This window comes from Miscanthus floridulus, chromosome 3, assembly GCF_019320115.1.
Source record: "Miscanthus floridulus cultivar M001 chromosome 3, ASM1932011v1, whole genome shotgun sequence".
Taxonomy (NCBI): domain Eukaryota; kingdom Viridiplantae; phylum Streptophyta; class Magnoliopsida; order Poales; family Poaceae; genus Miscanthus; species Miscanthus floridulus.
Genome location: NC_089582.1, coordinates 102,481,786 through 102,505,964, shown reverse-complemented (window position 1 = coordinate 102,505,964; position 24,179 = coordinate 102,481,786). Strand labels below are relative to the sequence as shown.

The following is a 24,179-nucleotide window of genomic DNA, read 5'->3' as shown; positions in this document are numbered from 1 at the left end:
TGAAGCCTTTACCATGCCAATGCGACACCAAGGATGGCCACAACGTGCTTGGAACGCCAAAGAAGGTCGCCGGCATTGTAGCTACGACGGTGAACACTGTTCATAGTATTTACAAGTTTGCCATTCGCCAAATTTCACAAATTACTCCCAAATTTTCATAACAACTCAAAAATCTCCAAAAACAAAAGTTGTTCAAAATCAAAAGTTCTACAACTTTTCTTTTATAACCATCTCCTAATTCGATCTAGATTTTGAAATGAACTTTTGAATTTGAATTGGAAAATTTAACGAATTACGCCTTTTTGAATTACTCGAAATTTTTCTAAACAACTTGAAAAACTCCAAAAACAAACTTTGTATAACTTGCCAAGCTCTACAATATTGCTTTTGGGCTCAACCCTGAAATATGCTTAGATTTTGAAATGGATTTTCAGGGTAGGATTTAAATGCTGAAAAGCGGGGTTTTCTCGAAAAATTCAAAATCCAAACAAACTTTGAACTTGAGTCAAACAATACAATGCAACACATACCACATAAATATAAACTTGTATTAGTGTATGCATCTCAAAGTTTTCACCAAATGCCAAATGCTTTGCAATGCATATGATGACATGTCAGATTTTAATATTTAAACACCCGAGGTGTTACAATCCTTCCCCCTAAAAGAAATCTCGCCCCGAGATTCAAAGCCATAGGGTAAGTAATGGAAAAGGAAATGTGTCGCGAGAACACATACAAAATCTGTCCATAAAACAGCTGAGGTTCCTTTCCAAAACACAATTTGTAGCAACCGAGCTCAACTAACATTACTCTATTCTATATTGACGCTAGAAATTCTAGAAACTTTTCTAACAAGTAATCTTCTGATTCCCAAGTAGCTTCCTCTTTTGAATGTTGATTCCATTGTATTTTATAGAACTTGATTGTCCGTCTTCGAGTAACACGATCTTTCTGATCTAACACTCGGATAGGATATTCGGAATAAGTTAAATCTGGTTCTAGTTCCACTCCTTCAACTTCAACATTTTGTTCAGGCACTCGAAGACACTTCTTCAATTGAGAAACATGGAACACATCATGTACAGTTGCGAGATGTTCAGGTAATTTCAAGCGATATGCCACTTTTCCATACCTCTCCAAAATTTGATATGGTCCAATATATCGGGGTGCCAACTTTCCTTTAACACCAAAACGGGTAACTCCCTTCATTGGTGATACTTTCAGATATACAAAATCTCCTTTGTTAAATACCATTGGTCTTCGTCTTCTATCCGCATAACTCTTTTGGCGGGACTGAGCTATCTTCAAATTATTCTGTATTTGCCTAACCTTGTCTTCTGTTTCTTTCACAAGGTCAACTCCAAAGAATCTTCTTTCTCTAGGCTCAGACCAACTCAACGATGTTCTGCATCTACGACCATAGAGTGCTTCAAATGGAGCCATTCTAATGCTTTCTTGATAACTATTGTTGTATGAAAACTCGGCCAAAGGTAAGCATTCATCCCACTTATTGGAATAGTTAAGGACACAACACCTTAACATATCTTCAAGCACCTGATTGACTCTTTCAGTCTGTCCATTAGTCTATGGATGATAAGCTATACTATACAGAAGTTTGGTACCCAATGAAGAATGCAATTGTTTCCAAAAGTTAGAGACAAACTGTGTACCCCTATCTGACACTATGGTCTTGGGTATTCCATGGAGACTCATGATTCTTGCTAAATACATCTTGGCATATTGGATCGTAGGATATATTGTCTTGACTAGAAGAAAATGTGCTGACTTAGTGAGTCGATCTACAATAACCCATACTGAATCAAATCCCTTTGATGTCCTGGGTAGACCAACAATAAAGTCCATACTTATGTCCTCCCACTTCTAAGATGGAATAGGTAATGGTTGTAATTCACCAGCATACCTTAAATGTATAGCTTTCACCTTTTGACAAGTATCACACTTTGCTATATATCTAGCAATCTCTATTTTCATTTTAGTCCACCAGAATCTTTGCTTCAAGTCATGGTACATCTTGTTGCTTCCTGGATGGATAGATAACCTAGTAGCATGTGCCTCTTCTAGAATTGACTGCCGCAACTCAGGAACTTTTGGTACCACCAGGCGATCCTTGAACCACAACACACCTTCATCATCTATGCTAAAGCATTCCACTTTTCCATTCCTGACTCTTTCCTTGATATGGGCTATACCCTTGTTTTCCTTCTGAGCAGCAATAACTTGATCTTGAATAGTGGCTTCAACGATTATGTTGGTCAAACTTCCTTGTTGAATTACTTCCACATTCAACTTTTCTATTTCTTGACATAAATTCAAACCCATTGTTCTCACTGTCAGACAATTGCAATAACTTTTGCGACTGAGGGCATCTGCAACCACATTTGCTTTACTAAGGTGATAATGTACTTCCAAATCATAATCCTTAATCAGTTTTAACCATCTTCTTTGTCGCATGTTCAACTCTGACTGAGTAAAGATATACTTTAAGCTCTTGTGGTCTATATACATATGGCATGTATTACCAAGCAGGTAATGTCGCCAAATCTTTAGAGCATGAACCACAGCTGCTAACTCCAAGTCATGAGTCGGATAGTGTTCTTCATGTTGCTTAAGTTGCCTGGATGCATAGGCAATGACTCGGCCTTCTTGCATCAACACACATCCAATACCAATACCTGAAGCATCACAATAAACGTCAAACGGCTTCTCGATATCAGGTTGGGCTAACACTGGTGCAGTAGTCAATAGTCTCTTCAAAGTCTGGAAAGCCTCCTCACAATCTGATGACTAGACAAACTTAACTTGGTTCTTCAACAATTCAGTTATAGACTTTGATATTTTTGAGAAATCTAGAATAAACCGATGGTAATACCCCGCCAATCCTAGAAAACTCCAAACTTGATGAACTGTGGCTGGCGGTTTCCAATCAAGCACATCCTTTACTTTGCTAGGATCAACTGCAACTCCTTCGGTTGACAAGACATGTCCCAGAAATTGTACTTCCTTAAGCCAAAAATCACACTTGCTGAACTTGGCATATAGTTGATGTTCTCTCAAACGAGTCAGAACAATTCTAAGATGTTCCGCATGTTCTTTCTTATCTTGGAATATACTAAAATGTCATCAATAAACACCACTACAAACTTGTCTAGCTCAGGCATGAATACTGAATTCATTAGATACATGAAATGAGTTGGAGCATTTGTCAAACCAAAAGACATTACCAAGTATTCATATAATCCATATCTTGTGGTAAATGCCGTTTTGGGAATATCTTCAGGCTTTATCTTGATTTGGTGATATCCTGATCTCAAATCTATCTTGGAGAAAACTTTGGCTCTAGCCAATTGATCAAAAAGCAAATCTATCCAAGGTAATGGATATTTATTCTTGATGGTCACTTCATTCAATGGATGATAGTCAACACATAACCTCAGGGTCTCATCTTTCTTTTTCACAAAAATTGCCGGACATCCCCAAGGTGAGGAACTAGGTTGGATAAACCCCTTCTCAATCAATTCTTGTAACTAAGTCTTCAACTCAGCCAATTCCTTAGGTGGCATCCTATAAGCTCTCTGGGAAATTGGAGCTGTTCTAGGTTGTAACTCTATGTTAAACTATACATCCCTATCAGGTGGTAGACCAGGTAAATCTTCAGGAAACACATCCGTAAATTCACACACTACCAGAATATCTCTAATCTCTTTGACTGTAGTTGCACAAATCTTGCCCACTAATCTTCTTAGGGTTAGAAGTTGGATGAGAAGTTGAGAATTACTATCAGGCAAACTCTCCCTTAAGGTCCTATTCAAAGCATCTATAACAGCCTTATGCTGATACATCCAATTCATTCCCAAGATTACATCTATATCCTGATCCTTAAGGATAATCATGGTAGTGGGAAAAATATGCCCACCTAGGTTTATGGGTACCTGGTATACCATCTCCTTAGTACACAGACGTCCCCCTAGCGACTGTATAAAGAAACTTTCCTTTGTTGCCCCAATTGAAATTTCATGCTTTACCACAAATGTTCTATTGATGAATGAATGCGATGCGCCAGAATCAAAAAGTATAACTGCAGGATGATTGGCAACAGGAAACATACCCATCATCACTGGCTCCCCTTTCGGAATTTCTCCAGCTTGAATATAGAACACCCGTCCTATCTTCCTCTCATCTTTGCCCTTCTGAGTATTCTGATTGGGGTTCTTATTTGGTGCCTGACCCTGTTGTTGATTAGCAGGGGCCTTCTGATAACTTTGATTAGCCTGCCTAGGATATGGACATTCCCTGGAGAAATGACCAGTCCTTCCACAATTGTAACACGGATAGTTGTGACCCTGGGATGTTGGAGCATTGCCACCAGAAGCATTGGTTGACTATGAATTTGGATAGGTTATAGCAGGACAGACATTTGACTGTTGCCCGGCTTGGAACTACGGTGGACGATAAGGAGGACAATTATGATGTATTGGATGATAAATCACCCTCTACCTCTTTTGATTTCCCCTAAAAGATCCAGACGGCACACTCTTTTTCTTTTTGAGCTCCTTATGCTGCCGATACTTTGACTCTGAAGCAATTGCAATATTTACTGCCTCATGATAAGTAACATTGGTGCAAGTGGTCATCATAGTCTGCAACTTGGTATTCAGGCCTCTCATAAACCACCTCTTCTTCTTGGCATCAGTATTGACATGTTCTGATGCATATTGGGACAAATGATTAAATCTCCCCACATACTGCATCACGGTTTGATCTCCTTGCTTCAAAGCAAGGAATTCATCTAGCTTCATAGCCATCACTCCTTTAGGGATATAATGGGCTCTAAAGGCAGTACGAAACTCAGCCCAAGTTATTGGAATGCCAACTGGTTGCATAGCCACTAAGTTTGCCCACCAAGCACTTGCTGCTCCTCTAAGTTGCTGGGTGGCAAACGCAGGTTTCTGATACTCCATGCATGGAATAAGGTCAAATTTCTGCTCCATGGTTCGAAGCCAGTCATCAGCCTCCAATGGTTCATCTGCCTTGGTGAACATCGGTGGTCTTGTGTCTGTAAAATCAACATATGTAGCCTCCTGTCTATTATGGTGGCGACCACGGTTTCCGTGCATCTGATTCTGATTACTCTGAGCCATCTCATGAAGCAAACGAGAATTTTTGGCCATCACATTGACAAGTGCGGTTATAGCATCAGCTAAATTTGTTGGAACTGGTGGCGGATCTGGAATACCATCCTCATCTTGTGAAGTTCCAGGAATATACGAACCCCGCGTACGACGCATCTGCTCATAACAAACCAAACTTTATTCACAAGCCTTTATTGAATTGCACAAAAGCTTACTCCAGACATATTACATAGGGTTTACTAATGTACAAACAAACCCGTGAGTATGAAAACAAAACTACATAACTTGACTAGAGCTACTGTTATACAACTCTACTTCTTTCCTCAATTACTTCAAACTTCAGGCTCAGTATCCATTCCGGAATTATTACCGCCTTCATCATCACTTTCATTGATCATTACTAATTCTTCAGGATCTTCTTCTTCTTCCTCTCCTGATTCATCATTATCGGCAAGGATGACACCGGGGTCCATGGCATCATCTTGAGGCTCATGATTCGGATTTAGTAGATTGCTAAGCCTATGAACTTCCTCATGTAGATATGTATTATGTTCTTCTAAATCTTCTACATAGAATTCTAGCTCATGAGTTCTAGCTCTGGCTACATTTTCCCTATGCCAAGCCTCATTTCGTCCCTCCACCGTATGAACTAACATGCTTTCACAGTTCCTGTGTGCGGTGGTGAGACGCCTCAATTGATCCTATAATTCTCCTACCTGTATAGCATCCAAAGCCCTATCTCTAGTAGCTTGTGGTAACTCTACAGAAATCCTTTGTATCTTTGCCTAGGGATCAGGCCTAGAACTACTACTGCTAGCACCAGCATTTCTAGGGGCAAGTTGGTGACGAGGAACTCCTTTGGGTCCGATGGACTTATGGGGCGTCATCTTGGCACGAGCCATACTGTAGGAAACCAATTTAATCCAAGTAAGACCATTTGATCAAAGTCTGAAGAGCAACGATGATGGATTACATTCTTCAAACCAGACTCACTACTTAACTCCAGACTAAGAGGTGAAGGAAGTAACAAGTGAATTATTCATGATGCATGAATCGTTCTTACAAACAAAAACATCAAAGTTTATAATACACATAAACAACATTTATTTTTATATAGGGCATAGTAAGATTACTACTCCACCTCACAAGACCCTTTTAATCAAATAAGGAATGGTGAGAAAGAAATAAGATAAGTTAGAAGCAATTTGGACTAAATTAGCAAGTTAAATTTAGTCATCCCAAATCATTTTGAAGTTTTTGTAAAACAATACAACAAAAACCTTGTAACGATCGCTCTGATATCATTCTGTGGCAGAACCTCCTAAGTTATAGGGCCCACATGCACCTATCACTGTCCGACGACCTTTGACATTTATGCATATGTTTCCATTAAATTAAAAAGACTATCAGGTGTCCTCGGGGAACCCCGAATCATCCATGATTTCCGAGCAGGATCACATTACAGGGTCATGCAGTATTATAACATTTATTCAAATATCTACACCAAAGTAAAAACGGTGGAAGTCTTACGATAACATAGTTTACAAACCAGTTGTTTCAAACCTTACAAACTAAGTTCAATAATTATTACAAACCATAGTAGTAGAGTGGCATAATTAACATCTACCTAACACACAAAATAACCATCCTGCCTAAGGATCACACATTTACTTCTCATCGTCAGAATGAACGATAGTCATGTAGCATGATCCAAAATAGATCTGCTCATGAGGCTCACCTACAACAAGGGGTCAACGAACCTGAGTATAAAAGTACTCAACAAGACTTAACCGAAATAAAAACTGATAACTCAGGAATGCAGGCTCAGGGATTCAAGGTATGGCTTTAACAATAATCAAAGTTCTTTTGCATAAAAGCTCTTTAACAAAATTCTTTACTTCAAAGGTAAAAATTTATAAGTTCCACATATGAATCTACCATGATCCATAATGAGATCATGAGCTTCATATCAATCTCTTTCGCAAACCTTTTTCAAGTTCCAGTTATTAATACTACGATGATGAACAGTGAGTTGAGTCTCCATAACCGAGGAGCAACGACGATTCGAACCGATTATAAAACCCAGCTAGGAATTCTAGACCACACGACATATGTAGGTCCCTGACCTACATATATCAACCTACTCTCGGATCCTCTAAAGCAAGAACAAGTCCATGCCACCCGAGAATACAGTACTCCACCAATTCAGCCCATGGCCATGTGGGTACATGCTACTCTCGCCATCTCTCCACTCCTAGTGCGCGAGTAGCCATTCTCATAATAGAATAGCCGAGCAAAGGATTACCGGAGTATGTGGTTAGTACTACAAATTCTCACCCCATGCAATTTAACAATGGACGTGCCTTAATCGACACAGGTGGAAAGACCCCGCTCACAAGACCTCCATGTCTTGTGGCTCACACACACCGAGTCCGCCCAGTCTAGATTTATTACTCCACATTCCCATATCACATAATAACATAAGTAACCAAGGTTCCATTTGAAACTTGCATGTGACAGTTAATCACCTGACTTCATCGTTCTACGCATAGCTAAGCAAAACTAGGCATATACGAATTTAAAACTGGTAATATGGTAAATATGGAATAACAAGGTTGGTAATGCACCAATTAGGCTCTTACTTAACTCCTAATCACTTAATGTAGTAACAAAAAGCAAAAGCAAAATTAATTTGTAAAACATAAGGTAGGGTTGTATGCATCCGGGGCTTGCCTTCGTTGACTGAAAAGTCCGGCTCCTGCGATGTTTCACAAGTATTCGATCCGACCTCAACAGATGGATTAACCTCCTCAACAACTTGATTAACTACCACATGTTCACCTTCGTTCAGTACACGTAATAACAATGCCATGTTTAACATGATGCGGAATACGAAACATGATGCTTGATGATGGATGCAAAATTAATAATTTGAATACAACTTTCCTTCGCGGTAAAGTTGCAAGTCAAATAGACTAAATCTTTTTCATAACACATACATCAATTGCCAAGGATCATTATCAACAAATGACCCAAGGTCATCACTCAATCCAAAATTTCAAACAACACCTAAATCATCAAAGGTTACTATTTGCTTTTATGAATTAATTATTTAAATCAAAATTATGAAATAAACCAACTTATTCTAATTGAGCTCAAAATTTTAGTAAATGTTCATTACATGATAACTAAGTGGCAAAACAAATTTCATAATTTTTAGATAAATAAATAAGCCTAGAAAAATCATGGAAATCCATTTATTAATAAATTGAGCAATTTTATCACATTCAAAAATTACTGAAAAACATTATTTCATATTTTTCTTAAATAATATACATCACAGAGAAGTCACACAAAAATTTTCATAATTTTTGGAGCTCTAAATAAATCTACACAAAAATAACAAAAATAGACACTATTCATTCAAATCTAAAAATAGAAAAAAAATCCATTTGAACGCTGAGTCACTGACAACGGGTCCCACCTGTCATCCCTAACCTCCGACATTGACCACGGCAGCGATGACTCTGACCAGCGATTCCTCGCCGACGGTGAGATCTCCGGCGATGGCGATAGCTCCAACATGTTCTACACTACTAGGCGCACCTATAGACGTACTTAGATGTACCGATTACGACTCAATTCTAGCTCAACGTCGACCATGGCGGACACGGCGCCTTGGCGGTACTATGCCTGTGACTATAGGCCGGTAGCGGTTAAACTAAAGGTCGAGGAAGCACCAGTAGCTTACCCTGAACACAACTGAGTAGATAACAAGGTCGGAGAAGCAACGGTGACGCGGGTCGATGTCCACGGTGATCACGGCGGCGCAAGGGTCGTCGGTGATGGTGTGTCGGCGATTGAAGTGGACAAAATAGCCAAGCAACAATGAAATTAGCACTATGGCATCGAGACGAAGCCAAAGGTACACCAATCAAGGGCAACGGCTCACCGACGGGCTCTGGCCACAGAGAGGTCGGTGGTGGCGGTGCTTCGGCCGGCTCTGAGGAAGAAAACGGCGTGCGGTGACACTGGACTGCTAGAGGCAAAGCAAACAGGCCAAGAATGAGCGAGAGTGCAGGGCGGAGAGAATGGCAGACGCAATTGGCATGAGGCGTGACGGTGAGGACGAATTCCGTGAGCGCAGCAAGGTCACTGGCGATGGCGGAGACAGAGCAAGGGAGAAGAGCAACGACGACGATGGTTCAGGCTAAAAAGGGTGGCCAGGAAGCTCAAGGAAGCCATGATGAAGCCTTTACCGCGCCAACGCGATGCCAAGGACAGCCACGATGCGCCTGGAATGCCGAAGAAGGTCGCCGGCCATGTAGCTACGGCGGTGAACACTGTTCACAGTATTTACAAGTTTGCTATTCGCCAAATTTCATAAATTACTCCCAAATTTTCATAACAACTCAAAAATCTCCAAAAACAAAAGTTGTTCAAAATCAAAAGTTCTACAACTTTGCTTTTATAACCATCTCCTAATTCGGTCTAGATTTTGAAATGAACTTTTGAATTTGAATAGGAAAATTTAACGAATTACGCCTTTTTGAATTACTCAAAATTTTTCTGAACAACTTGAAAAACTCCAAAAACAAACTTTGTATAACTTGCCAAGCTCTACAATGTTGCTTTTGGGCTCAACCCCAAGATATGCTTAGATTTTGAAATGGATTTTCAGGGTAGGATTTAAATGCTGAAAAGCAGGGTTTTCTCGAAAAATTTAAAATCCAAACAAACTTTGAACTTGAGTCAAACAATACAATGCAACACATACCACATAAATATAAACTTGTATTAGTGTATGCATCTCAAAGTTTTTACCAAATGCCAAATGCTTTGCAATGCATATGATGACATGTCAGATTTTAGTATTTAAACACCCGAGGTGTTACAGTCCACCCCAAGACCCACTCATCAACTCCCTAATGAAGGATAGTGTGCCCAACACCCCCTCTTTAGGCAAGAAGTGCTACCAATGTGATGAGCCCGGTCATTATGCGAGTCAGTGTCCAAAGAAGCTGAACAAGCAACAATCCTGTAATGGAAACCATAAACAACAGACTCATGTGCAAGGTAGAGTCAATTATGTGACGATAGAATCTACACAAGAAGCCCTAGATGTTGTGTTTGGCACATGTCTAGTCAACTCTAGCCCTGCATCAGTTTTGTTTGATTCTAGAGCTTCACATTCCTTCATTGCACATTATTTTGTTAAGGAGCACAATATACCAAAGTGTCCTATGAAGAAACATATGTTAGTTGACTCACCTTGTGGGGATATGCAAGCTACTCTAATGTGTCCCAGTGTAAGAGTTGAAATAAGGGGGGCAGAGTTGTTGGGAAATCCTATTGTGCTGAAGTCTTCAAGCATAGATGTAATTCTTGGAATGGATTGGCTAAATCCACGAAAGGCTATTATCCAATATGAGAATGGTACGGTACACTTGACATCCAAGTTAGGAGAAAAAGTTATATGCATGGCAACTACAATGACAAGAGAGGTGTGCAATGTTAATCAGATGAATGGTGCAACCATGGATAAGACCAAGGTTGTTAATGAGTTTCTGGATGTTTTTCCTAATGATTTACCGGGTATGGCGCCAGACCATGATATTGAGTTTATTATTGAGCTTTTGCCTAGAACTGCACCTATAGCCAAGAGACCATATCTGATGGGAGTCAATGAGCTAGAAGAACTTAAGAAATAGTTAAAGGAGCTACAAGACAAAGGTTTCATACATCCTAGTTCTTCACCATGGGGAGCCCCAGTTATATTTGTTGATAAGAAAGATGGTACATAGAGGATGTGTGTGGATTATCGCTCTCTCAATGAGGTAACCATTAAGAACAAGTATCCTTTGCCTACAATTAATGATCTATTTGATCAATTATGAGGTGCTTGTGTGTTCTCCGAGATTGATCTTTGCTCTGGTTATCATCAGTTGAGGATTCGTTCATCGGACATTCCCTAGACTGCCTTTACTACTCGGTATGGATTATATGAGTACACGGTTATGTCTTTTGGATTGATTAATGCCCCTGCATACTTCATGTATATGATGAATAAGGTGTTTATGGAATATCTCTACAAGTTTGTTGTGGTCTTCATTGATGATATTCTAGGCTTCTCCAAAACAGAAGAAGAACATGAAGAGCATCTAAGATTAGTTCTGTAGAACTTAGAGAACATCAACTGTATGCTAAATTAAGCAAGTGTAAGTTCTGGCTGAAGGAAGTCTCTTTTCTTGGGAATGTTATTTCTAATGGGGGAGTAGCTATGGATCCTAAGAAGGTTAGTGATGTGTTGAGTTGGAATCCGCCTCAGGATGTAAGTGAAGTCCAGAGTTTCCTAGGAATGGCCGGATATTATTGAAGGTTCATTGAAGGGTTTTCTAAGATTGTCAAGCCTATGACATCGCTACTTGAGAACAATGCTAAGTTTGTATGGACTAAGCAATGTCGAGCTAGTTTTGAAGAGTTGAAGAAAAGGTTGACTACAGCTCTGGTGCTGGTACTACCTGATCTGAACAAGAGTTTCTCCACTACTGCGATGCATCTTGACTTGGTCTGGGTTGTGTTCTTATGCAAGATGGACGAGTAGTCGCTTATGTGTCCAGGTAACTAAGGAAGCATGAACTAAATTATCCCACCCATGATTTGGAGTTAGCAGCTGTGGTTCATGCATTGAAGATTTGGAGACATTATCTTGTTGGACATAAGTGTGATATTTATACAGATCACAAGAGTTTGAAGTACATTTTCACTCAGTCAGATTTGAACTTGAGGCAATGTTGTTGGTTAGAGGTAATGAAGGACTATGATTTGGAGATACGCTATCATCCTGGCAAGGCAAATGTTGTAGCTGATGCTCTAAGCCGAAGGAGCTATGTTAATGCAGCTCTAGTGACACAGTTATCTAAGGAGTTATGTGCTGAATTCGAGCATCTTAATTTGGGAATAGTTGCTAATGCTATCGAATTGGAAGTAGAACCTACACTTGAACAAGAGATCTGCAAGGGTCAGTTGGAAGATGAGAAAATCAAGGAGATAGCAGAACTCATCACAATTGGCAAAGCACCGGGTTTTCAATTGGATGATCAGGGAACAGTGTGGCTCGAAAAGAGAATATGTGTGCCAGAGATAAAGACTATTTGAGAGATGATTCTAAGAGAAGATCATGACTTAGCATACTATATCCATCCAGGTAGTACTAAGATGTACATAGATCTAAAGGAGAAGTACAGGTGGTAAGGTTTGAAAAGAGATGTGGCCGAGTATGTAGCAATATATGACACATGTCAGTGAGTTAAGGCAGAACATCAAAGACCAACGGGTTTACTTCAACCTATGAAGATACCTAAGTGGAAGTGGGAAGAAGTTGGTGATGAGGACATCACTAATTCGTTGCATACAAGCCAAGGAGAGGAGGAGGTCCAGCATGGGTGTCCAATTCATCTTTTTTATGGTGGAAGCCCAGTCCAACTGAAGTTCGAGCCCATCTCATGTTCCAGGACCAGTTTGCCTTAAACTGATCCGGACTCCATTTTCGACGATCCACATATGGTTGGAAAGCTAATTTGATAAGGAAGCCAATCCAAGTGGTTTCATGTCAAAAGACCTTCGGAATCCACAGGAATCGTTGAAACAAGTCATCATCCAGAATCTGCCAGGGTGCTGCGACACCGTCTTTTGGTTCATTGGACCGTGTATCGTGTTTGGGCCCATTAGGGGGCGCGTCTAGGGGGGTGACGCCCAAGACTCTATAAATAGCAGCTATCGCTCTCCTTAGGGTTTGGGTTTTGTTTAGTTCTTGATTTCCTCATGAAACAGACATTGTTTTGCTGCAACTGTTGCCGCTAAGGCCGCTTGCTGTGAACTAGGGCCCCAGTTCTTGATCTTGTTTGCCTATGGCGATTAGTCCTTTTGAATAAAGACTTGAACTCTTTCACGTTATCATAAGCCTCATATTTATTTGCAATTTCAGATTGCGTTCATCCCGTTCTTGCTTGTGTTCTCGATTCGCTTGCAGGAAAGCCTTCTCGGTGAGGTCAATCGTGTTCACGTGGTTGATAACCAATGGAGCAGTGGTGTAACAGTTGCGGGGGTCTGAATCAGTCTTGGTTCGAAGCCTAGATCATGAATGTCGAGTCTCCACCAATCGACGCTATCATACCTTTCAGAAGATCAGGCCTAGTCTACATCAGTTGGTGTAGATTTTATTGTTGGATTACCATGAAAACAGAGTGGATATGACTCAATTTGGGTAATCGTAGATCGGTTGACTAAGGTTGCTCACTTCATACCGGTAAGACTACATATATGGGTGCAAAGTTGGCAGAATTATACATGCAACAGATAGTATGTTTGCATGGAGTTCCTAAGAAGATTATGTCAGATAGAGGTACTCAGTTTACATCACACTTTTGGAAGAAATTGCATGAGTCTATGGACACTAAGTTGAACTTCAACTCAGCTTTTCATCCATAAACTGATGGACAAATAGAGAGAACCAATCAGATCTTAGAGGATATGTTGAGAGCTTGTGCTTTGCAATATGGTATGAGTTGGGATAAAAGTTTGTCTTATGCTCAATTCTCCTACAACAATAGTTACTAGAAGAGTCTCAAGATGGCACCATTCGAGGCACTATATGGTAGAAGGTGCACAACTCCATTGTTCTAGAACCAGACAGGAGAAAGTTAAGTGTTTGTACCTGAGATCCTTAGGGATGCTAAAAGGCAAGTGTAGACTATTAGACAAAACTTAAGAGTGGCACAGTCAAGGAAGAAGAGTTATGCTGACACGCGAAGAAGAGAGTTGGTATTTGTACCTATAGATTATGTCTATCTCAAAGTGTCACCCATGAAAGGTATAAAGCGGTTTAATGTGAAGGGCAAGTTAGCACCTCACTACATTGGTCCGTTTAAGGTTCTATAGAGAAAAGGAGAAGTGGCTTATCAGTTGGAATTGCCAGAGAGCTTGTCTAGGGTACATGATGTATTCCATGTGTCTCAACTGAAGAAGTGTTTACGTGTGCTAGAGGAACAAATACCTTTGGAGGAGCTCAATATGAAAGAGGACCTTACATACAAAGAGTATCTAGTCAAGATCTTGGAAACAACTGAGAGAGTTACTTGGAGTAAGGTGATCAGGATGTGCAAGGTTCAATGGAATCGATACTCAGAGGAGGAGGCTACTTAGGAAAGAGAAGAGGATATAAGGCGGAGTATCCACAACTCTTTGAGGCAACAACCTTTGAATCTCGAGGACGAGATTCATTTTAAGGGGGTAGGATTGTAACACCCTAAAATTTGCTTTTCTTCAAAAAGAGTTAAATTCATCTAATTATGTATTTTTGTGCACATTTAAACACAAGGAAAGTAATAATTTTTATTGAAGTTAAAATTCATCATAAGTCTAGCAACATATTTTTGCATTCATGCTGGTACATTATTTTTATTGTAGTGAGTGGTCTTTGGCTAAAATTCAAAATATTTCAAAATTGGTTTTGAACTCAGCTTTGAAAAAAAAGAAAAGAAGATTTTATCTAAAAATCTCTCTCCTCTTTCTGGCCCAATGGCCCAGGCCTCACTCCCTCTCCACTCTCACCCGCAGCATGCTCCTTTTCCCTTAGTTTCTGCCTAGTGTAGCCGTGTAGGCCAATCTCACTAGGACGGCCCAATAGGAAGCCGGACCCCGCCTAGCCTCCCCCATAGCCCAGTAGCCGGCCCATTTTGGCTTGGACAGCCTGCACACGTCCTCCCCGCTAGCTCCCTCTGCTATCCTAGGACACTGTGCAGCATCGTCCCTTACCTCTCACCTTTGAGCTGGACACCGCACAGCTATTGGGTCCGCCTCCGCTACGCCCGCTTGGCGTGCTGCCCATGCCGCCCTGCCCTTAAATGGCGCCCCTATTTCACAAATACATGCTGCCGCCTTTGCTCTAGCTCCGTGCCACATGCATGCTTGTTTTAGATCTCACCGTTGATGCAGAGGTCGCCTGCCGCCATTGAAGCCCTTGCTCCCTACCTTTTCGTCACCTTAAGCCCACTGTCGTGTTTTGCACCGAGGTTTCGAAGCTCCCGAGCCCTTGTCTCCTCTTTCCCTTGCTCTCATGTGCTCACTTTTCACCATCAAACTAGTATAGGAAGCCACCGTCTGCCCCGACGTGCCCTGCGCCATCAACGAGTCGTCTCCGCCCAAGAGAAGTGTCTAGGTGAGTTTGCCGTCGCCCGCTGGACCTCCCTGTGCCTTCCCCATGGAGAACCGAGGCGTATACGTCGTTCCCGTCTAACTCCGATGAGGTATCTACCACCGTCCATGGAGGACCACCACGTCGGAGTCCTGTTCTGGCCGGCCAACCTTCCCAACTCACCTCAATCCTCCATCCACAGATCTACGGCTCAGATTAGAACTTAACCCTTCGCCTGCTGTTTTGCAAAAAGTCCCTTATAATTATTTGGATCTCAACCCGCCATCTGTGCATTTATTCAAAAGAGCCCCTCGAGTTTTTAATTATAGAACCCGTAGTCCAAAGCGCAATCATAGAAATCACCTTCTTCTTTTAAAAGCGTAATTTCCTTCATGTTTGATCTAAAATACATTTTTATCTATTTACAGTTTTGCCACTAGGTTTTATAGGCCATAACTTTTATGTTTTAGCTCCGATTTGATCGATTCAACTTGCGTTAGATTCATAATTCCATAATCTATGTGTTCATACTACTATTAAGTATGTTTTCAACTTTTAAAATTCAAGGTTAGCTTTAATTTATTATTTTACTAAAGGAAATCTGGTTTAATTCATAACTTCTTCGTTTTAGCTCTGATTTTTCTAATCTTCGTGTCTATGTGCTCGTAGCATTGCGTAGAACAGTTTTAAAACCTTTTTAACTTATATTTCTTCTATTTCGTGTATTGTTCTAATTAGTTTATATTTGTTTGCTATGCATGTGTGTATGGATGCCTATGTGGTCTTGCTTGATCTCGAGTAGACAGTGAGTTTTGTGTTGGTGCTCTAGAGCGACTCTTTGAAGATGAAGACCAGCAGCGATACATTGAATTAAGACAAGTATAATATGAGGCTCCTTGTTGCCTATTCACTTTAATGCAGTCTCAATTCATATGCACATGTTAAAGAACCGCTTGGAGTCTATTTACCTTGATACTAATTATCATGTCCTTGCTTCACCTATGGGTTTTGCATGTGGGTAGTATGCTCAGTTTGCTCCAACTAATATTGATTAAAGAATACAATTAAAGATATATGCAACATGGTATTAAAAGATGTGTTTAGCAGCATGGAACCAAGGGAGCTAGAGCATTGGACCTTAGTGATAGCAAAGGTCTAGGCGAGGAGAATGCTCCCTCTCTCTCTTCTTCTTCTTTTATCATATAGTTTTTTTAGTTTTTTTTATTTTTTTCTTTTCCTCTTCTCTTCTTATATATATATTTTTTCACCTCTCTTTTTTCAGCAAGACAGAGTTGTCATCATTTTTTTTGACCAAGATAGATTTTGGTGTGTATAGAACCTATGGTGAGGCCATCACATTTCTCCCCCACACTTGGACTTTTGTGTAAAAGTAATGTCATGTTGGGATCTCCTTTTCGAGCGTGTTCCATCACCAAAGATCATCAAGGTACGTAGTCGATGCAGCTTCCATGTTTTCTGGCATCATACGCCCCATGTTCTTCTTGATCTTAATGTGAAAGGGTTAGCACACAAGAATACCTGAAGATGCATACTATCCTGACAACATGTTCTTTCTTTTATTGAAAAAGGAAAGTTGGTTTTTTTTATATATTGTTATTTTTATGATAATTCGGGGTACCTCCTGGTAGTGCTTGATTTATGGTCTTAAGCTCGACCGTGGGAACTTCGTCCTACAACTATCAATGGTGGTGGCGTTCCCAGCTTCACCACCAAGCATAAAGCATTATCTCTCAAGCTGCAAGGTTAGTACCATAGTGCATCTACGAGATTTGCAATATTTATGATAAACATATGCATCCACAACCATCCTTTTAAAAAGTTTGGTGACAACGAGTGATGGGTGGTTGTGGTTCTCGAAGGGGCATGGGGTACTAATCAACATGTCCATGGCATAGACGTTTACTTTCTTGAAAGATACACCATGTATGATTAACGTTGAATCTTGACCATCATCAACAACAATGCTTGGATGGCCTAAAAGACATGGCTTGGGTTCGAGTGAGGGTGGTAAAGGACATTCAATTTCACAAGGATGTGGAAGAAATGGGGAAATGAACTTCACCTCCTCGAATGGGTTCTGATTGGGAATATGCTCTGCCATTGGGATGTCTACGTGGGTGGCAGAAGCAGTTTTCCCAAACTTTTCACTAAGACTTCCATTGGGATATTTTTCTTGAAAAAGTTTGTCCAATGGGTAGCCTATGAGAAGATCGAACTCAAGGATGACAAAGATGTGAAAATCCATGTGTACCTTAGTTTTGCCTATGATGATTGGCACAGCCCTAGCAATCCCACAACACTCAAAGATGAGTCCTGATGGACTTTTGAAGAGCTTGTTGGTTGAGACTAGCGGCATTTTACCCAAAAGGGCTTCCACAAGGAATTATGACATGATGTTAGTCTCGACCATGGGGTTGTGCAGGGTGTCTACAACTATTCCCCTTAACGAATAGGGCATGGTCGTGGAAGGTGAAAGAATCTAAATTGCTTTGAAAGAATGTTTTACTTCCATTAACCATTCCTTTGATGGATTTACCCTGGGAGAATCTTCCTCAGAAGGAAGTGTAAGCTTTTTGTGCCCACAGAATTTTGAGGTATTGCCATAATCCCTAAATTTGATAGGGAACTTCGAAGGATGAATTACTCATTCCTTCGGTGTTCGTGGTTTGGGTGAGGGCTCATGAGAGGAATCTAGGGATGGTATGTGTTTGGTTTCGACTGATGAGGACTCCTCAACACTCGACTTGACTTTCGCCTAGAGGGGTTTGGTTATTATGATGAAAGAAGTTTGTTTGTCTATGAATTTTTTAAGGAATTCTACTTGTTCCATCATAGGTTTGTGTGTGAAATGACCTTTGGCAGTCACGTCTAGGCATAGGTCAGCATCTATGTCAAGACCCAAACAAAAGAGATGCAAAATCATGCCATCAGGTAATGATAAGTCTGGGCCAATGTATATTAACATTGAAAACCTGGCCCAGGCTACACCTATAGACTCCTTCTCATACTGCTCAAAATCAAGGATTGCCCTTAGTAGAGAGTCGATACAGGACATGGGAAAAAATGCAAGACAAAACTTGTCTTTAAGTTCATCCCAGTCCCCATTCGTACTTTCTACGGCAAACGTGTACCATTGCTTCGCCTTTCCCATGAGAGAGAAGGGAAACAATTTCCACCTTAGAGTTTCTTGTGTCATGCCCAAGATGCTTAGGCATGAACACATTTCCTCGAATTCTAGCAAGTGATGGTAGGGGTTATCATTGTCATGCCCTGAGAAGGGTTGTGCCCAAACCATAGCTTTTAAACTAGGGTGGAGTTCATAGCCAGATGAATGGTTTGGTTTCAAAATAGGTGATGGCTCCAGGAACTCCCCTTTGAAGCGAACATATTTGAATTTGGAGCAGGCTTCATGGTGGAAAATATTTTGTGTTTTTGTATAAAAAGAAAAGATAAAAGATACAAATACGAGAACAAACTAGGTTCAAAGAAAATATAGCAACCGTTCCCCGACAACGGTGCCAGAAAGCTTGTTGGTATTTCTTAACGCAAATAGAAAGATTCCACATGCGCATGGAATTACCGTTGTAGCTTTCACCTAGAAGTATTCAGGGTATCGTATTTTCCATAGGGAACAGAGGTACTTCTTCTAGCTAATTCATCCAAGGACAACACAAGGGTAAAGTTGAAAAGGGTAGAGATGGATTCCTAAGGCTTTAGGGTCTAAGGATAGATAAACTTTACTCCTACTTGCTTACTTCAGGCACCGGCGTACACTTGGTCTGCCAAGCGATACTAGCCTATGGCTCTATGTCGTATGTGAACATGGGGGATTACAAGGAATAGACAGGGCTATCACCATCTATCGTCTACCCCTCAACCATAGGGCACGAGGCAAACAAAGGTAGCATCTAGCCTAGACACCAAATTTATGCTATCTACTACTACTCTAGCGTGTGTAGGGTTATCCGTCTTTATCAGCGCCCTCTACTAGAGCATCCACCATGGGGACATATGATGAACCCATAAACAAGTGTAAAGCTTAACTAGTCAAAAGACTTAATGCCATAGGAATCACGAACACTCACTTAGCGAATGCTTTGTTGAGGCACAAGTGTTCATCGAGGTACAAGCTCAAGGAGACACCGACAAGTCTAGCACTTCCCCATACTCTTCCCTCACATCTCTACTAGCTATGGCCTAAGCCTTGGAGTGATGCTCAAGTGTGGTGCTCTTTGCCTTGATGTGTTGTTCTAATGAGGGGGGAGAGAGCCTCCTTTTATAGGTGGAGAGGAGGGGGCTCTTTGGAAAATGCTTCCTCCCCTCATGGAAGGTGCCAAACCGACCTCAAACCAACCACAAGATGCATTGAACCTGGCTGAGCACCTACGTAACCGCCTTTGCAATGTAGGTGGGAGGTGACCTAAGAAAATTGGGCCCAAGGGGAGCCAGTTGGAGTGCATCTGCATCGCCACTGAGCCCTCTCAGTCCAATTTTTGTCTGGTGGGTCTCTAGATGGTCCTGGATCAAGCCCAAGTGGGTGCTTCGCCCAAATTCTTCAAGTAGGTTGGGCCTTCTTATTTATTCCCTTGCGCAAATCAGCTTTATGCCTTGTTGGAATGTGCCTTTTGGTGTATTTTCCCATGTATTTGTGTTTGTCTTGCAAAACAATTATCTCCAAATACATGTGGAACTAGGTCAATAGTAAAGGTAAATATGCTTAAGTTTGTTAATTTCTCCTCTTTTTATATCTAGATTGGTAGTAAGAAATGTGAGTTAAGGAACGCCAATAGGTACTGTTCATAGGGCGGTGCACCGCCACCCTTAGGGCGGTGACTAGGGTGGTGCCAAAGTCCCCCTTCGCTGCTCTTTGGAAAATTAGGGTGGTGGCACCGCCACCCCTTGTCCGATGCACCGCCACCCCATGGCAGTGACTAGGGTGGTGCACACAGTGTTGTACCCCTCTCTTCTCTAGCTGTAGTAGCCCTTTGTTTGGTGGCACCACCATCGCCTGGCGGTGCACCGCCATGCCTAGGGCGGTGACTAGGGCGATGCCCCCTCTAGTTGTTTCTTCATGTTTCTTCATCGGGGCTTCATCATCGTTGCATCTTGGACTCCTTGCTTCACTTCTAAGCTATCAACACCTCCTCCAATGTCTTCTTTTGAGTGTTGAACATTTTCTTCATGTTCCAAGCTTGGTCCAAGCCTGCGTTGCATCCTATTGAACTATAAAATAAACACTAGCAAACACATTAGTCCAATTTGGTCATGTTGATCATCAAACACCAAAATCCAAACTAAATGGGCCTAGAGTCCATTTTCCATACATAGATAAGAGTCTACATGGCAACCATTTTATGTTGCATTTTGACAAAAGACTTGGTATGAGAAGGTGTAGCATTTGTCTGGCTGGTGGTCATTGGTAAATGAATATGATCTTGAGCTACACTAGATCCACCAGCCTCATTATTGTGAGCTCCCCCTGAAAGTAGAGGAAGTGATAAATTAAAGGGACTGTGTAGTCCTTGCCATTCTCATTGTAAGAGAGGGAAATTGGAGAATGCTCAAGTTCCATTCATCATAGTGTGCCAGTAGATATGGAGGTGCTGAAGCACTAGAGTTTTATTGTGAGATCATGGCCAGCCACCATGCCTAGATGCTAGGGTCATGTATACATAAATAGGATTATAGTTAGGAGTTGATGGCTCAACAACAAACTACCCTATCTATCGTGACCACTAAAACCAGGTCGCTGACACCACAGGCACATGCGACATATGCTCGCACACTGACTAGTATGCGCAATCATGAGGGTCAGTTTTGATACCCCTACAGTTCCTTCTCTTCATCCATGTGATCACAACTTTGCCTCCATAACTTCGATAAACTCAATCTATATATTTTTCATATGCATAAGGTCAACTATTTTTTATCTCAATGAGATCTGATTGACTTGTGAGCCACCTTGCATCATTGAGGCCTCTCTATCCTTCCCTATGAATTTGGTTACTCCCTCCCATTACTTAGTTATTCCCTTTTCTTTGTTCCATTAACATCCTAAAAATTCTACGATGAACATCCTAACATTCATATGAGTCAAAAGTTTTTGTCAATCATGTTCAAGATTTCCAAATTGTAATTTTCTAATTTATTTTGTAGTTCTTTGTCCAAACCCACTAGTTTTGGAGGTGGATGGTGTTTAAACCAATTTAATTTTTTTCTAAACAAATTTTAAATGGGTAAAGTTCTTTCATCAGGTGAGGAGGAAAAGTGTAGGCAGAGGTTCAACAATGTCATGCTTAGAGCAAAGCGAAAAGATGTGCACTAAGGAGCAAGACACATGCTTCATGTTTAGGATGGACATATGTTTGTGTAATTGTGATTAACCATGGAAAAATAACAAACCCTCCCAATTCCTAACCAAAATATGGATAGGATGAACAAGGCATGTTATTTGCGGTCATAGTGCACACAACAGTTATCATTATAAATAGTATTCTTATTTAGATATCATTGTCCAAACACCATGATGTATGGCATTTTATTGCTTTACACCGCTATAAGACTATATCGGCTAGCTAGCCATAATACTTCAATTGTGAACACCACAAGCATCATTGTTGCTACCTGGATTGTTTTGGTAGCATGAGTGGTACAAGCCACACATTGATGGTAGGTACTGTGCTACCATCAATATTGCTACCTCACTTTGAGTAGCTAGTTGAGCTCCACATAACTCGCATGGTTGTTGTTGTTGTGGTTGTTGTTGCTGCTGCTGCTGTTGTCGCTGCTGGATTATGGATTGAACCATGCTATAGATCGCTTGGTGAAGGTATTGTGGCTTGATCTGCCTAAGCTCTTGACAACATTGTTGTCGCAAAACCTGGCAGTTGCTCGGTTGTACCAAACGTGATTGGAGAAAAGGCATTACCAAAGGGTTGCACTGTTGCCTTAGGAATTCATGGCAATTTTTTAGATTTGTGCTATCGCTACAGTAGCTAGAACTACACCATGTAGTCTGTTGCTGCTCACACCCTTTTTGGCATTGTTTTGGTTGTTGCAATGGCTGCTCCTCGCAATGGCATTGACATTGCTGTTGTGGTTGCTCTTTGCCCTGCTGACATTGTTGATGTTGCGATGGCTGCTGCTGCACATAACCCTGACATTGTTGCTGGTGTGGTTGTTGTGGCTTCTCATGACCCTGGTATTGTTGTTGATGTTGTTTCTTATGGCTCTGTCCTTGTTGTTGTCCATGGCCTTGTGATTGTTGGTGATGCTGTTGCTGGCCTTCACATAGATGCGGTTGTTGGTGTTGTGGTTGTTGTTTCACATGGACTTCTTGTTGCTGATGAACATGAACTTCTTGTTGGTGATGTTGTTTCTGTTGTATGTGAACTTTTTGTTGTTGGTGTTGCGGTTGCTGATGATGTTGCTGTTTTGGTGGTGGTGGTGGTTGATGTTGCTGTTTTTGTGGATGGTGTTGTTGCTGCTCATGGCTTTGTTGTTGACCACAGCTACAACCGCCTGTTTGTGTGCAGGCAGCGCTCAATACAAGAGCCATGAAAGCAAGAACCACAAGCACCTCCTTCATGGTTGTTGGATTTTGGCAATAATTGATATTGCAGATCTGATTTGGTACCTATACTACTAAGTAGAATGGTTATTGATGGTAGCAATAGAAGGATGATTTGTGATGAATGAAAGCAAACACATGAGTGTTACTTATAGCTTTGATGGTAGAATTTCTTGCATTTATGGGATCTCAATGCTTGTACGATACTACTTTGATAAACATTTTATTGGATAATGTGACTCATTACTCACTTTATGTATTTATTTAGTGGTTGATGTGGATTTTTGTACCTTTGTGCAACTAATTTTGTTGTTTGTGTTGGGTTAGGTAATCTAATAAGCTTCACTTTACATGTCATGGATTATTGTCCTTTTCTTGCTTTTCATAAAACTAACTCTGTAATATTATGTTACTTGTTTGTAATGTTGCATGAGTTGTTGGAATACTATGGATCGATATACAGCTTGAGGCAGCTCACTAATTTTGTGTACACATAAAGGATTTGCATACGCAATGCTCTCAAGTAGTTATTGGATAACATCCATTTATGGATAGAGCTTGGATGCTTTTGCTTTATGTGTCACAAATAGTTGTGGTAGCCCCACCAGGGATGACATCACTATCAAGTCGACACAATCCACCACATCTAGATAAGTGTTTTCTTATAGCTTTTAATAGTGTGATCCAAACTCCACTCCCACCCACCTCAATAGTTGAAAAGGATATATTGTTTTGTAGTGCTAAAATATTAGTCTAGTTAATTTGAGCTAAGTTATCACTAGCTTCTTTTAGATCTCACTTTCGAGTTGTACTAGGTGATGGAAATGTGGGTGCCCAATCTTCTTTATCAGGTGAAGATAACTCTCAATTTGGTGGCAAATTGACACACATGATCTGACTTGATGGGAATGAGGGTTCCCAATCTTCTGCTTTGTGAAGATAACTTTCAATTTGGTGGAGAATTGATACACACAATCTGATTTTAAATCACAAAGACCTAAACCCTGCAATCATAGCATCATATCTCCTCTGGTTATCAATTGTGCTCTACCCAATTGACCTAGCCACAAAGGCTAATCCTTGCATGTGAACCAAGAACACAAGCGAGAACAAGAATGATGCAAATCAAATTGCAGAAGAATGATTAAGTTCACAAGTCAGGGTTCCTAAAACTAATGTATGATGATACTATTTGATGAAAGATTACCTAAGCAAAATCCAAACCCAAAACTTGGTAAGTGGC

At 40.8% G+C, this 24,179-nt stretch overlaps 1 protein-coding gene across 1 annotated transcript; it reads right to left on the bottom strand.

Moving 5' to 3' along the window:
- Positions 1-21,955: 21,955 nt before the first annotated feature.
- Positions 21,956-22,954, bottom strand: LOC136546288 (50 kDa gamma-zein-like). The gene has a single exon (XM_066538259.1). The coding sequence runs from the start codon at positions 22,952-22,954 to the stop codon at positions 21,956-21,958; it is 999 nt and encodes a 332-aa protein (XP_066394356.1).
- Positions 22,955-24,179: the final 1,225 nt, after the last annotated feature.